Source organism: Castor canadensis, chromosome 6 (genome assembly GCF_047511655.1).
Source record: "Castor canadensis chromosome 6, mCasCan1.hap1v2, whole genome shotgun sequence".
Classification (NCBI taxonomy): Eukaryota; Metazoa; Chordata; class Mammalia; order Rodentia; family Castoridae; genus Castor; species Castor canadensis.
In genome coordinates, this window is record NC_133391.1 from 61022660 (window position 1) to 61038119 (window position 15460).

The 15460-nt window shown below is 43.2% G+C and overlaps 1 protein-coding gene across 5 annotated transcripts in view; it reads left to right on the top strand.

Annotated features, from left to right (window-relative positions):
• The window catches only part of Snx24 (sorting nexin 24), a 145586-nt gene extending 134184 nt beyond the window's left edge, over positions 1-11402 (top strand). For all 5 annotated transcript variants that reach the window (XM_020176310.2, XM_020176312.2, XM_074076566.1 and 2 more), the window contains 4 exons: positions 2493-2587; positions 3870-3902; positions 4423-4487; positions 9948-11402. In XM_020176310.2, coding sequence (XP_020031899.1) covers positions 2493-2587; positions 3870-3902; positions 4423-4487; positions 9948-10015 — 261 coding nt within the window. In that variant the 3' untranslated portion in view covers positions 10016-11402. The remainder of the gene's footprint in view (positions 1-2492; positions 2588-3869; positions 3903-4422; positions 4488-9947) is intronic.
• The last annotated feature ends 4058 nt before the right edge of the window (positions 11403-15460 follow it).

Here is a 15460-nt window from a genome sequence, read left to right on the forward strand (position 1 = left end):
TCTGCTATATTACTCAGCATCTCTGTTTGGATTTAAGCATTAATTCTTTTCATGCACGCTATCTTAGCAGATTTTGGGAAATACTCCTGCCTGTATAATTGAGTGCTTAACTAAGCCCTTTCTTGCTTTCTTTAGAACAGTAAATCCTAAGGAACATTTTGGTCATTGTTTTCTGGAAAATATTAATTGAGAATATTGAAAGAACAAAAGTAAATGCTCAAAGTTTTGGAGTTGTCTGTGTTCCCTTTTGCCAGCACAGCTTACCTAACACAGTGTGGCCATGTGTTTGAAGGACTCTGGGGAGACTGGGCAGGATTAATTCCTGTCCCTGTGTTGCAGTGTAAACAACTTTTTGCCTGTCTTTTGTCATTAATGATCATACTAGAGATGTAGCCAGTGCATTGTAAGCCAATCTGTCAAGGCAAATAAACAATTCACCTTGTTAAAATTCCCTAAATCTTGCATTAATAAAACCAAAGTAACCCCAGAACACTCAGGAGATGTCTTCCTCCATACTGCAGTGATGGATGACATGTCTAAAGATCCTGGAAATTAAGTAGTTCAGGTCATTAAAAGTGTCCCATACTTGTTATTGATTTAATTTATTTTAAAAAGGTGGGGGGTGGAGATAAGATTGTGGTACCCTTCCCCATTTTTTTTTTAAATCTGAAAACTATCACTTGTACAGACAATTAGAACTATTGCTGGGGTGAACAATATATATTTGTTCTATAATTTGTTACAACATTGGCTTTATTATTCAAATAGGTATTGTATTGTCCTCTTAAGCAGATCACTAGAAGCATCGTGATAATCATTGCAACTTGTACCGTGGCAAGCATTTCACGTGCATGTTTCCTGGAACTTCCGAGTGCCAGGCACTGAAATAATAACCTCTGGTTTCCTTCCCAGAGGTAGGGAACAATTTAGATAAAATCAGATGACCTGAAGGAAATTCGCTGAAATAGTGTGAAATTATACTTTCCTTTATTTTCTGAACTTTTCATTTTTCTACTTTTATCATAAGAGAAGAGTAACTGTTCTATATTTATGGGTAGATAGATAAATGAATGGAGTGAATGAGAACGCATTCAGAGGATGGTACAGTATTTTGATTCTGTATCACTGCCCTCTGGGTCAAGTTTAAGTTATGTGTGCTCCTCGGTCATCACTAAGCTTCTCCACCACCCCGTGGTACTCATTGACATCTCCCAGTGCCTTGCGTGCTAGATGCCCAGTGAACATTTACTTAATGAACAAAGTAGAATTCCCAATCACCTTTCCTCTCTCCTTTCTTCCTTAAGCTTCTGAGGTACAGTGTGAGTCACTGTGAGGAACAGTGACAGCCTAGCCAGTGCTGGCTCACAGATGAGCCCTCTCCAGGGACTGCATGCAGCACAGAGGCAACCTGGCAGGACTGGAGACCTGTGTCATCCCTCACTCCCCAATGTGTCCTGAGCTGGATAACAGGATTCCAGCACCTCATGAGAAATGGGGTAACCTGATAGGGAAATTGCATCAGAAAACAAGACAGAATTACGTGCGTTCCTAGCTTGACCTGACTTTTGTTATTTGTATCTGATGTGTCACATCATATAGCTTATATACTTCCTCATCTGCTGTGTGGGTACTATTTCACCCCCCAGTTCTCATTATTCTTTAATCAACCTGTGCTTATTGGGGGAAAAAAAATTAGCTGTGGTAAGTTTTAAGAGCAGATACGTTAATTTCACAGTCTCTGGGGAAAAGAAGAGAAGGGGCAAATGTGCACTCAGGTCATGCATTCTAGCAGACTCTTTTCAAAATACATGAGTATGTATTTCTCCACCAGATTTCTCCTTGAAATTGCCTAATTTGAATCTCAGAGTACTGACACAGTAAAGCAGAGCTTCTTAAATGGAAGAACTCTATAGATTTTTTAAAATATGGACCCTGATTTACATTTGGTGATGAAATTGTCACTGACCCTTTAAGTGGAGCTGTCCAAATGGCAATAAATGTCAGCTGATCCTAGTACCCAAACAGGTGAGAGCTAAGGGGGTTGCCAATATTTTCTAGTTAGAAAAACATTTTATAGTATTTCCTAAACAACAGTGGTGTCTTGTAGAAAGGCATGTACATCAGAAAACTTGATTTACGTATCTAGTGGTATTATTGATGTGCTCAGGTATTGAAATATTCGTTCTGGATTAGAATCTCCATGAAGGCAGGAACCATATGTAGCTAGTTCCCCACTGCTTGTCAGCATCTGAAGTGCAGGAGGTGCTCTATAAATGCCTTTGAATGAATGGATGAAGAATTGCATTTGCTGGTATACATGTGGCACCTGTCAGCCAGAATTCTTTGTGGGTGAAATGGGACTGTTCCTCATACTGATTGTGAGAGTGTTGCTGGTAAGGACTTTGATGGACACTTAGGACTTTTTGATAGAGTTCTTTTGATTGCCTAGCAAACTTCACTTCAGTCTCTAATTCTGTTTTCTGTTTTCACAGGCTGTTATTTTAGAAAATGAAGAACTTCCGAAACTCTTTCTTGATTTCCTAAACGTTAGACACTTGCCCTCTCTACCAAAGGCAGAAAGTTGTGGGTAAGAACTGTTGTTTACTTATTAGGTGTGTAGTTTAAGTTACTCTTTGGTAACTGATCGGTTGGGGTGGCACTTGCTCGCCCCCTGCTTGTGGTTAGAGGAATTCCTCCCAAGTCCTCATCCCCATCTTGTGACTGACCAACTGGTTGCAGACTGGATACTCCTGTGTAGACATAAGGAACTGACCTTCCAAATGATGCTATAGTATACAGTGTGTGACTGCGTGTCTAGATAAGACATTTAGGGACAGGTTGTTTACTTGTGGATATCTGAGTCAAGTCCATACCATCTTGTGTATATATTTATATAATTATAAAACTATAAATGACCTTACAGATGATTTTATGCAGCTCTCCACATCTTGCAGTCACCCAAACAGAGACACAGGAATTAAGTGACTTTCCCAAGATCTCTTGTCTTGTAGCTAGCAAAACCCAGGCTTTCCCCACGTCAGCCCTCTTTTTCTACGGCCATGTTGCTTCTCCATCAAGAACTTGGGCTGCGCACCCTAATCCCTGCCCTCCAAGGAACCAAAGGTGCATATCACCAGCACTTGGAGAAAGTCTCCTGAAGAATTAACTCTGCAACCAGCCACTTGCCCAGTTACAGCACGGGGCTCAGACTGAGTCAACCTCAGAAGGTAGTCAGCAACATCCTTGCAGAGTAAATCCTTTCACAGAGAGTAAGTCAACTCAAGTCCCAGTGTCAGAGCTGATTTACCCCTTGAGAGAAGCACTAACTGCAGGAAGTTCAAGCCCACCACACCCAAACTTGTGTCAAACCTAGCATCTGTTGGGAGAGAGGCTGCGGACACCTGTCACAGCCCCTCACCAGAACTGATTACTCAAGACCACCCACCAGAGCTAAAATTATACTCCACACTTACCAGGTAATCTGTGTTGTTGGTGTGTTCTGCTCCAACTTGGGTGCAAGTGTTCACTGGCAGGTTTGTGTATTTTAAGAAAGACACTAACAGTGACCACGAGTGGAGTCTCCTCTCCATTATACCAGTAATGAAAGCTTGGCTTTTCATTAAGTAATGAGGATTTTGAAAGGGTCTTCAGGAAAACTGAAATTCGAGAATCTTCAGCCTTTTGACTCTACCGATCCTTAGGATGAGTCACCAGCCGGTATTGCTGGGACTCAGTGCAGACCCACAACTTTTTGTTTTCTTGTTTCCCAACTCAGTGCTGTAAGAATTCTGGCTGTTTTTTCCTTAGTTGACAGAAACATCCACCCAACTTATTTAGTCTTCTTTTTCTTTTCTTTAACAAAATTTTAGGTCTTTTGATGAGACAGAATCTGAAGAGTCAAGGTAAGAACTTCTCCTAGTTACTTGGGAGTTATACAGACCAAGAACAAGGACTATGCTTTGTTTAGTCTAATCACCCATGGCCTATGTGTTCAAAGTCACATTTCTCTTGAAAACTTTTGTTGGGAATTGGTTTGAAGATTATAAATGTTTGATGGGGAGGCACAGGAGTAATCAGTTGTAGTTGGGGGAGTGAAGGATAAAGAACCCCGTGTTGTTTCACATGAGTAGGAAGAATGCTGCTTTATCTGTGACCATCTGGGGTGTAAGAGAGCACTCCTCAGCAGTGGTGAGCTCTTCAGATTGCACCTCTGCTTCCCAGGTCAGGCCAAGAGCAATGCTTCGAAGATGAGCACAGCGCCAGGGCACTGACTCTGTGTCTGCTATTACTTGCCTACTCTGGAGGATGTGTAAACCTGAAGCCATCCCCACACAGCAGTTTGATCCCCTCAAAGCTAGTTTGTAGTGTTTTCTGTTTACCGTCGTCCCCTGATGCTGACATGCTTGTTCTTGACCTTTCCAGCAAACTGTCCCACCAGCCGGTGCTGCTGTTCCTCAGGGATCCATACGTCTTGTCTGCAGCCAGCGGTAATCAAACCCGTCATTGCCGGCAGCTCCTCACTGATCTGACCCGCACCACATAAAGCACATTTTTAATACAGGTCCAGCAGAGTGACATTGTTCCAGGGCTTAGTAATCTGCCAATAAGCCAGTGCTTGTGGTGTAAGAGACATTGAGAATTTTAATTGGGGCTGGCCTTTCCGGGGGAAATGTAATTTTTCTTACTCTCTTACCAGGTATTTTGAATTAGAGTAAGAAGTGGTAGGAGGAAAAGGTATTTATTTTCTTGAACATTTTGCAGTGTTTTGTGGGCCTCTGCTTGTTTTTCTCCAGATGCTGGGGTATGGATTCAAGCTTTTTAAAAGTGCTTCTCCCCAAAATGTGCATACACTGTGGCGCACCCCCATTTCCATTTAGGATGCAGCACACCTCCCATGGCTGAGTGTATATTTTTAAAGTTGCATATCTCAAATACAACTAATTGATTTAAATATAACTGTAATCAATATTTTAGCCTGAGTCCTTTCTCAATACAAATTCCCCAGAGCCCCTTTCAAAGTGTTCTCTTACACAGTATCCATGAGCACATGCTCAGACATCATCTCATTTAATTTTCTTAGCACCTTGTAGAATTACACAGGGCCAAGCATTATCATTGGCTGAATAACAAAACGAGAGTCCCAAGAGGTCTTTGGCTTGCCCGGCTGAGACTGCTGGTGGGCGGACCCTTGTTGCCTGTCTTCTGTTCTGTGCTTTGTGCATAGTGAGTTTCCAGCCTTTGTTTCTGAGTCACTAAATAGCATACCAACTAGACAGCAATAGATAAAGATCCATTGAAACCATTCCTTGTCTCTGACAACAAAATCTTACCCCAGTAAGAGACAGAGGACTGCTGTCCACAGCAAGGGTGTGATACTCACATCACCCTCTTAGCTGTCACCTGAAAGCAAGGACCACAGCCCTGCTCTGCGAACAACCCTTCTTAGCACCCTGGTCAGAAAGAGCTGCCATTGCTGTGAAGGATGTGGCATGGTAGTGTTTTTTCCTATAAGATCTTGTCATGAGGAATAATTGCCTCTTTCAAGCAGTTGCTTCCTGTGTTGAACAAATATGCATGTTAAATTCACATAATGTTAAAATGTTATATTTAATATGCACAATGCAACCTAGTCTATCCTACATAGGCAGTATTTTGGAAAGTGCTCATAATATCTTTTTTTTTTTTGCCTGTTCTTTTTTAGTGTGAGATTGAACCCAGCACCTCGCACATGCTAGGCAAGTGCTCTACCACTGAGCTATATTCCAGCCCTCATATTATCTTTTAAACATGGCCCTATAAGTACTTTTTCTAGGAATTGTTCATGCTTAGATATTTCATACATCTGTCCAAAATTCCTACAGAAGTAGAGAGAACGGAATGATGACTGGACAGGAATAGCCAGAATACTTAGTGGAAGAGGGAAGATATTTTGTGACCCTTAAATCTGACTACCCCAGCTTATTGAGCTGCACCTGCCATGTGATATACACCTTGACAGTGAAGAACAAGAGGAGCCTTCTGGGGCGAATGAGTGGAGCTAAAAGAAATAGAGAAGTATGTGTTGGTGGTGTGGCTGAGACATGTAAAATGAAGGAATTCCTGTTTGAGCATAGTGGAAACAATGGCTTTGGTAGACAGATTGAACCAGGTATGGAAGGGTCAGCCATCATACTATTTTTCTTGGAATTTTTGCCAACTATTTTATAAATCACATTCCTGCCATCATAGAAGTGTTATAAAGATTCTTGCAAATCTTTAGAATTTAATTTAAAGCGAAACTTTGCCTGTCATGTTCTTTGTGTTATGCTTCTCAAGGTGTTGAGGTTATTTTTCCTGAGAATACTGAGATGGAATTACCTTCTCAGATATACTGCCTCCCATAAAATCAGAGGCTCTCTGTCTTTATATTTCTGATGTTTAAATTATTAGAAATGCTAACAGTTAAACATTATCCTCTTGGCTTTCCACATCAGAAGTCAAGAGGGATTGAAAAGCATACGATTTTTTTTCTTGCTTAATTTTTCTGAAATGTTCAAAACAACTCTTTGCTTATAAGGTCCCCCAGGGACCTCAGTGTGTCTGAGCACTCAGGATGATTTCACTTTCCATCATCTTCCTTGGCCTCTCATCAGCTTCAGGTGTACTGACTATTTTCTCCTCCACTTCTCTTCTAGACTCCAGCAGATCCCCAAAGACCGAGCTTTTCTCACTCTGCTTTCTCTTGAATAATCTCATCCTCGCTCCCAGCCTTGACTACCCCACCTGTGCAGCTGAGGCGCTGTGCTGTATTTCCATCCAGCTCAGACTCTTGCTATGGTTGGCGAGGCCCCATGATCTGCCCCACTCATGCTTCCACTGGGAACTTCTCACCCACTCTGGCCTTGCCCCTCTGCAGTTCTTTGTTTTTTGCAGTACTGGCTTTGAACTCAGGGCCTTCACCTTGAGCCACTCCACCAGCCACTATTTTTTTTTTGAGAAGGGTTTTTCGAGATAGGGTCTCACAGAACTGTTTTCCCTGGCTTTGAACCATGATCCTCCTGATTTCTGCCTCCTGAGTAGCTAGGATTACAGGCATGAGCCACTGGCACCCAGGTCCTGCATTTCTTTTTGGGCCTCAGATGCACCAGCCTCCTGGCCCACCCACAGCACTTGCGCTTCTTCCTTGTTGAATCTTCTGTCTGCATGCCTCATTGGTCTGCCTCGTCTCCCAGGCCTCGTGCTACATGCTACATCTTCAGAAGCCTTGCTCACGGCTCCCTCCACCCATTCACTTTTTTCCATTGTTGCTCACAGTGAATGTTTATTTGATAAATGAACATTGACAAAGATAACAAGAAAACCTTATCCCAAATCATATTCCTTCTCCTCGCCTCCCAGTTGGAAACCAAGGCCAGGACAGCTTTGTGAGAACTCAGGCGGTAGTGGACACTGTGTTATAGTATGCCTATTAGGAAGCAAAGTTGACGTGATGTGGAACAAATGAGGGAGGAAGACAGGGAGGGAGGCAAACCCCAAGTACCTCACCATTGAAAGATCTTGTTACAAAGTCCTCCCTTCCAGTCACCATTTCTCAGGGTACCCATTCCTTTCCTTCACTAGACATGGGCACAAACTTCCTTGTCTGGTGGGTAGTAACTATAGGACCTTAGCCACTGTCCCCTCGCTGTGAATGCCTTCTCCCACACATCCACAGCTAGCACCTGTGCTGCCCTGCTCAAGTTTCTGTTCACGTGACTCCTTCACATAGCCTTCTCTCACTTTCTGTGCCCGGACTCTTTAGCTCATACCCTGCCTTTTTTTCCCTTGCCCTTGAACCACACTTGGCCCATATCCAGTGCTGTAGAATTATACATACATATTTAATGGCATTTTCTTGTTTGTTTATCTTTTGCTGAACCTAGCTGAATTCATTTAAGCTAAATATGTTTATGATACAATGTCGTTGACCTTCAGTAGACTTTTAGGTTTTGAATGGCAAAGGATAAAGGCAGATGTGCCAGTAACATGTGGTATGTCCTATTTGGGCATTTTGTTGAAAATGAATCAGCAGCTCTGTGTATTGCATTTCTCTTCAGGGGACATACATTTAGAGTTAAAATTCACATAGGTGTGACACACAGGTGTATGACCTATTGTAAGCTTTTAAAGATAGCATTTTATGAAAAATTAGGTTCCTTCCTGTCAGGAAAAGGCATATACTAAGAAATCAAGTTTTATCAACCAAAAATAGCTCATGTATTTGGGGTGTTTTTTTAAACATAAGTTTGTTTGCTCGTTGACTTGCCTCTCTGACTAGCATGTAAGTAACATGCATGGGTAACCTGTGATCTCCTTGCGTCTCTGGTACGTGGACATGGTACATAATAATACTGGGACTCACTGGGAGCCATGTTCAGGTCTCTGCACTTCTCTCACTCATCAGTTTTTACAACCCAAAAGGTAGGTGCTTGTTAGGAGATCTGTTTTGCAATCGTGGGAAAGAAGGTGCCTCACCTTCACCACGTGGCTGCCCAGGACAGAGGCTTGCAGTGAATATACTACTTACTTGACTTCCCAAGTCTCAAGGGCAACTCAACAAATTCGACATGAGTTGAGCTTCTGTTTTATTCTCTTCCTGGGTCTTCTACCACTGCCCTAAGGTTATGCATGCCTGAAATCCGCAAGCCACCCTTGACTTCGCCCTTTCACTCCCTGGTCATCTAATCCATCACTCTCTAGAACCCACCTTCTTCTCCTAGACTGTGTTCTCCCTCTTGAGCTACTGCAGTAACTGAACTGACCTATGTCCACCTTGAACTTGCTTCAGTCTGTTCTCTAAGGGGCAGCCAGAATCATCTTTTCAACACAATTTGATCCTTTGTCACTCAACCTAAGGTCTCTCAGTAGCTTTTCATTGTGTTTCAAATAAACCCAGAATTTCTGTTTTTCCCAGGTATGATGTGGCACCCTTTGTCCTCTGGTGTCCTCACGCCCACTTCCCCTTGCTTCCTGACCTCCCTGAATCCTCCAGGCTCTCTCTTGCCTTAGACTTTCCTGTTTCCTCCTCCTGCCTCATCCTCACCTGGAGACTCCTTGCCTTTCTGATGAGGTCCAAGCCCCTTGTACATGATTTTACATAGTATGTACTCATAGCTGATCAGTAAATAAGCATATTTTTCTTTGGTATTGGACCACTCAGTTTCCTTACATAATAACTATCCTTCTTTAGAGTGCTCAGTTCTAGCACATTGCCCGTTTGTAACTATGTGCAGAAGGAAGTTTAACAAACATCAGAACCAGGGAAGAGATTGGTTCCTGTCCAAGCAATCCATTCATATTCTACCTGCTGTGATAACTGGAACATGGCACAACATGCTCTCTGTATCTCTGGGTTTCCTTTGTATCTATCTATCTTACAAAAATGAGGCTGATTTTTCAAGTTTGACAAGATGGCTTTTGTTGGAAATTTGCCCTTTTTTAAGTTGTGAAGACAGGCCCCATCTTTCTGCTCTCTAGAAGCTGGTGTAATAGAACAAGTATACTCCAGACAACTTGGACTAAATGCTGCTGTAAACCACAATGGAAAAACTGCTGCAAAGTATTCCCAGTAGAAATCTTGGAATTCCTTCAAGTATATTGAGATTTTGTTAGAAATTGAATTGCCAGTGTAATCCATCTTCCTTGTGAGAAAACATTCAGATAAAGAGCCAGGGCTGAGCAGCATTAACCATCAGAACATCCCTTAAATCAATAAGCTACAAATCTAGCCGCACATTCCTGCAACGCCTGGTGGTAGCAAAAGTGGCACAGGACAGCAGCATGAGTGATAGATGGCACACCCCAGCCAGGGCACGCTGCGGCCGTGCAGATTCCCAAGTAGCAGCGGGCCTTCCCCTGGTCCAGTCTACAAAATGCAGTTATGTTTTATTGACACTCCTAAGAAAAGCAGTTTTCCTTTTGTTTTTCAGATTTTCCAAATGTGGTTATCGAAGGAGTTCTTCACGGGGTATTTTATCCTCATCTGCAGCCCAGGTAGAAATCCTGCCCGGCACAAAGAGGCTGAAGCAAGTTTCAAAATCGTAGTCAAAGAAATCAGTGTCTACCAAATTAACCTAAACTCTGACATAACAGCTTTAGCTAGTGGTAAAATTCACAGTCCCAGCTTAATTCCAGGCAGGGACATTTCCATTAGAATGGTGCTTTTAAAAATAGAAACTGAACCAGGGCAGTGGTCAGGTACGACCAAATGTTTCAGAAGTAGAATGTAGCTGCCGACTGAGGAGCCCATGAAAAGGAGGCCACAGAAGATTCCTGGGAGCCCTGCGTGTCACAAGACAAAGCTATGTGCCACTTCAGTTGCACCATTGCTAATTGAAAAATCATAGCTGGAATCATGGAGACCAGTTAACTCCCACAGCTTTTCTGTTCAGATCTCACGACACACTGATCTTCATCATGGAACGTTCTTAGCCAGTGATGGTGCATTCTTAAGCACTGACACCACAGGAGTGTCCCACAACACACCGTGCTAAATGTGAGCAAAGACCCAAACTGGAAATTCAATTCGATTAGCAGTATTATGCAATGACAGATCATGGCACTGGAACTTACATTGTAGTGGATTGAGGCACACATGTCAGCACATAAGATGACACGGGATACTTTCATGGTCTTTGTAAGCCCTTTGGAAAGGAGCCATATTGGAAATCTGTCCATCTACAACTTTTCTCTCTAGTGCTGGAAGATACTTGTGCTACTGTGAAGATAACTGATGCTGCCAGTGGTTTTCGAGGAGGACTAGTCTGTAGTTTTTGAAAGAAAACAAAAACATGCCTTTTAACACTAGATTCACACTCAGCCCTGCCAGATGCTTGCCCGGTGAGAGGCGGTGGGACGGACGATGACTAGAGTAAGCGTGATGGACAGTGCTCATCTGGCTTTTACTCAAGGGCATGGCCTTGGGGTGTCATGTTGTCTTCCTTATGGCTTCTTTCAGTGACCTCATGAACTGAATTAATGACATAACTGTACTGTTCAGACATTCCTGTTGTGAGTGGTGAAGATCAAAACTCCACACTACATACATGATCGTGCTACATACATGTGGGCATCTCAGTGAAAACCAATTCACAGTAGCCTATTTATGGTCATTCATTTTAATAAGTTTCTGTGTGGGAGAACAGTATCTGAAATTGCAAGTAATAACTTCATCATGGTTTTTGATTGGGATCTAAATATACAAGTTAAAAGCCTGCTGCAAAGTTGTAAGGACACATTTTATGATGGAAATAAGCAAGAGCCAAGTAATCAAGTGTCATCAACCAAAAATAACTGAATGTCAAGTGTTGAAGGTATTTTTTAAATGTTTTTATGTTACTAGCCATTTTGAGTTAAATAAAAACAAAGAATAAGAAGTATTTGAATCTGTCTGCTGCTCCTAGAATTTTATTGGAAACACACATTGTGTTTGGTTCTTTAAACATGTGCACATCGCACAGCACCTCTCATAGTCACGTGACATGTGTTTCTAATCTGATAGCTTGTTAAATTACCTCATCTATTATTAGGTACTATTCAAATATTTGATGATTAACAAGATAATATGAAGTTTTTAAACAGCCTAATCATGTATAGTGGTACACTGCTCAAGAAATCTTTTTAGATAATTTTTTTCATGGAGATGACTTTTAATTTTATATTTACTTAAAATTTTAATATGTAATTTTCTCCATGAGAGTTCTTACAGGAAATAGAAGCCACTGTAGAGCTTTTAAGCAGAAAGGGCTACATTTCCCAAACTGAATGCTTACAAAGTCTCTTGGATGGGTGTGCAGCAGGCCTTCCAGGATGGCCCAGCAACCTCCAGCACCTGTCTCGGGCTGCAGCTTGTGCCAAAGGGACTCAGGGCTGGGGGCTGCTGGTGAGGCTGTTGAAATGAAAAGCAGCAGTGGCCACACTGGAGGGGTTGAGAAGTCACTATGTTCATCATAGCTGCCTCCTGCCAACACCCAGGCAGTGCTTACTGTGTCTTGGAGCAACATCCAGTGGCCACACCTATGCCACCACTGCCTCTCAACACCTGTGGCCTGGTCGCCAGCATCCACCACCCAGAGCAGCAGGACAATGACATTCGTCCCTCCATCTGACACTCCATTTCCCATCAAAGCATATCCAGTGTACAGAACCCTCTGTGCCTCCCAGCCCTCAGCCATGGAGCCTGGGAAGCAGCTGGTAGCCTTCTGGTCAAGGCAGCTCAGGAAGGCACATTGGAGAGGTCGTGGCACATGTTTTTATGAATACCATAACATGTAAAAGAATACAGAAAGAAATGACTCTCCCAGCCCACCCACACACCCAGATCCCTCTGCGAACACCCATGGTACTTTGTTAATGTACATAGCACTTTGAGGGATATGTCTCCCACATGCAAAAAATACTGTACATTCTGTACCTACCCATCTCACAGAGATGGCATACAACACTCAGTGACCATACAGGACTCAGTGGCAGTCTGTCATTGTGTCAGTGTCAGCACATAAAGTGCTTTTCTCTTTTTTTTTTTTTTACAGTTGTGTGGATCTGCTACAATTTTTTCCATTTTCTGTTATAAAAATGCCATGAATCATAACTGTATATAGGTGTATATACCACATATCTGATTAATTTTCATGAAACAATTATAAAATCCAAACAAAAACCTTACTTGAAAGCTCAGGCCCTCAGATGTGTATATACACATTCAAAACATTTCATGGTACTTTACTCTTGGTTTCATTGGTCATAGTGCCCCATATTGCCATGCAGGTTGCGCACTGCACAAGTCCAGGCAGTGTCATTCACGTGCAGGTTAACAGGAATGGTAGGCAGAGTCATGCTTTGAGCCCTGCACTTGGGGAAGTACCAAAATCTAGTACGTTTGAAGCATGGGTTCACTTTTTTTTTTTGGCAGTACGGGGGGTTTGAACTCAAGGCCTCATGCTCGCTGGGCAGCCACTGTCCCACTGGCCACTCTGCCAGCCCTGAAGCATGGATTTATAATAGACAGAGGAGGGAGGGAAGAAAACGAAAGAAATGGAAAAGAAAAATCCATATATCACTTAAACCAGGGTGTTGGGGCAGCTGTCACGCCCAGGTCCTCGTTCTTGGACTTGGTGTTTTGCCTGCACGTCCCCCATGCTGGTGCAACAAGGCCTCCCTCATGCCTGTCTTGGCCTCCTAGTGATGTTGCAAACTGGCCACCTTCCTCCCAGTGGTTTCCCTGCTCCCAGCCCGCTCCACCCCAGTTTTAAAGTCAGCCTTGTGTACGTCCTCCACAGTACCACATAGTACTCAACCATGGCTGCCTGGTGAACCCTACATCTGAAAATGTGATAGTCCTGTGATCACAGCCTAAAGAAATTGTCATATGTCAAATAAGTGGCTTTTGTCTCTCATTAACTCTGGCCAGTTATTGATGGCCACTGCCTCTATTGGAGTGAAAAAGGCCATTGGTGTGCTCCTGAGGAGAGCCACCATCAAAAAAGCAGAAGCAGCAAATGCCGACAAGGATGTGGTGCAGTTAAAACCCTCATATTTTGTGGTGGGAGTGTAAATGCACCCTCTGTGGCAAATTATATGACAAGAAAAAATTAAGCAATTACCACATAATCCAGTAATGCCACTTCTGGATACAACCCAAAAGAAGTGACAGCAGCAACTCACATACATCGGTGCATCCGTGTTCACAGCAGCGTTACTCACAAAAGTCAGAAGGCAGGAATGACCCAAGTGCCCATTGGTGGGCGGATGAATAAAAGGAAAGGCAATTCCGACACATGCTACATGCATGAACCTGGAGGAGAGGGTGAGTGAGATAAGCCAGGCACAAAAGGGGAAGCAGCATATAATTCCATTTGTATCTAGAGTAGTCAAGTTCATAGAGAGGTGGTCTCCAGGGGCTGGAGGAGGTGGAAAGAGGGACGTAGTGTTCAGTGGGTGGCAGTTGGGGAAGGTGACAGGTTGTAGAGATGGGAGGACGGTGATGGTTGTACAACAGTGGGAATGGACTTAATGACAATACTGTGCATTAAAAAAAACAATGAAAATGACAAGTCTTAGCCACGTGTATCTTAGCTCAATTAAAAAACACAACTTTGGAAAGGGCCTGAGTAAGTGCAGGTTCAGTGAGCAGTCCAGTCATCCCCCTGGTGCATCCTTCCTAGGTACTCATCTCATATCCCTGGCAACTGCTAAGATCCTGAAACAGTGGTTCTGAGCCCGAGCTGTGCTTGACAGTCATTTAGGACTGAGTGTTCAATCTAGGCTGGGCCTGGCCGTCGGTGTCCAGGCCACTCAGATGAGGTGCCTGATGCACGCATGTGGGGAGCCACTGTTTGCAAAGATGGCTTGTGCACCAGTTTAGCATCTTCTGGAGAGAGCCCTTTGGGTTTTGTTGGTTTTTGAGATGGGGTCTCACTATGTTACCCAGACCAGACTCAAGCTCCTGGGCTCTAGCATTGTCCCACCTCAGCCTCCCAAGAAGGGGTGACTGCAGGCATGGCCCCTGCATGAGACTGAGTGATGACTGACTTGAATTACTCCTTGAGAATCAGCTATGGAAAACAACTCTTCACCTTGGAGTGTCGGATATGGCCATAGGAAAGTCCACTTGGGAGAAGCATCAAACTGACGTGTTCAAAAATGTGTCACACACAAAGGGAAAGTTGCATTGCCACTCATTCATCCGTTCATTCAGTGAAAGGCAGTCAGTCCTCCAGTGGTTAAGGCACTGTGTTCATATCTAAAGAACAGACAGAATCCTTGTCTTTCTGGAATTTGCAGCCATGTACTGGGGAGAGTCTTTCTGAATTGGATATTAGTCTGTCTCCTCTCCTTGGATGTCATTGTCATCATCTCAGCTTTGGTTTGCTTTTTCATTCTTGAAGATAATTGTAGATTTGGGATTTAGCAGTGGAAACCCAGGGAAGTAGCAGCTGCTAACGACAAACTGATATGGGCAATGTTTGTTTTCTATCCGCAGATGCTCAATGGCAGCCTACATTCTGGCAAGGGGCAGGGCATGGATTTCTGTAAAGCCACTGTCATGTATGTGGAACTTTCTAGAGAAGTGTTTTGTGTCCTAAGAGTTTAATGGTAAATCTGGCCTGTAAAAATGTGAACATTGCCAGGTAGTGTGGCTCACACCTGTAATCCTAGCTACTTGGGAGGCTGAGATTTGAAGGATTGAAGGTGAATACCAGTCCAGGAAAATAGTTTGCAAGACTACCATCTCCAAATAACCAGAGTGAAGTGGACTGGAGGCATGGCTCAGGCGGTAGTGTGCTTTACAAAGGCAGAGCCCTGAGTTCAAACCCCAGTCCCACAAAAAAATAAATAAGTAAATGAAGTGAATCTTTTTAGTGTCTTCATATCTAACACTGTCATTTGTGTCATTTAGATATCCTGGGTTCTGAGCTTCTGGGTGTCAGGTGTTGCTGGGCTA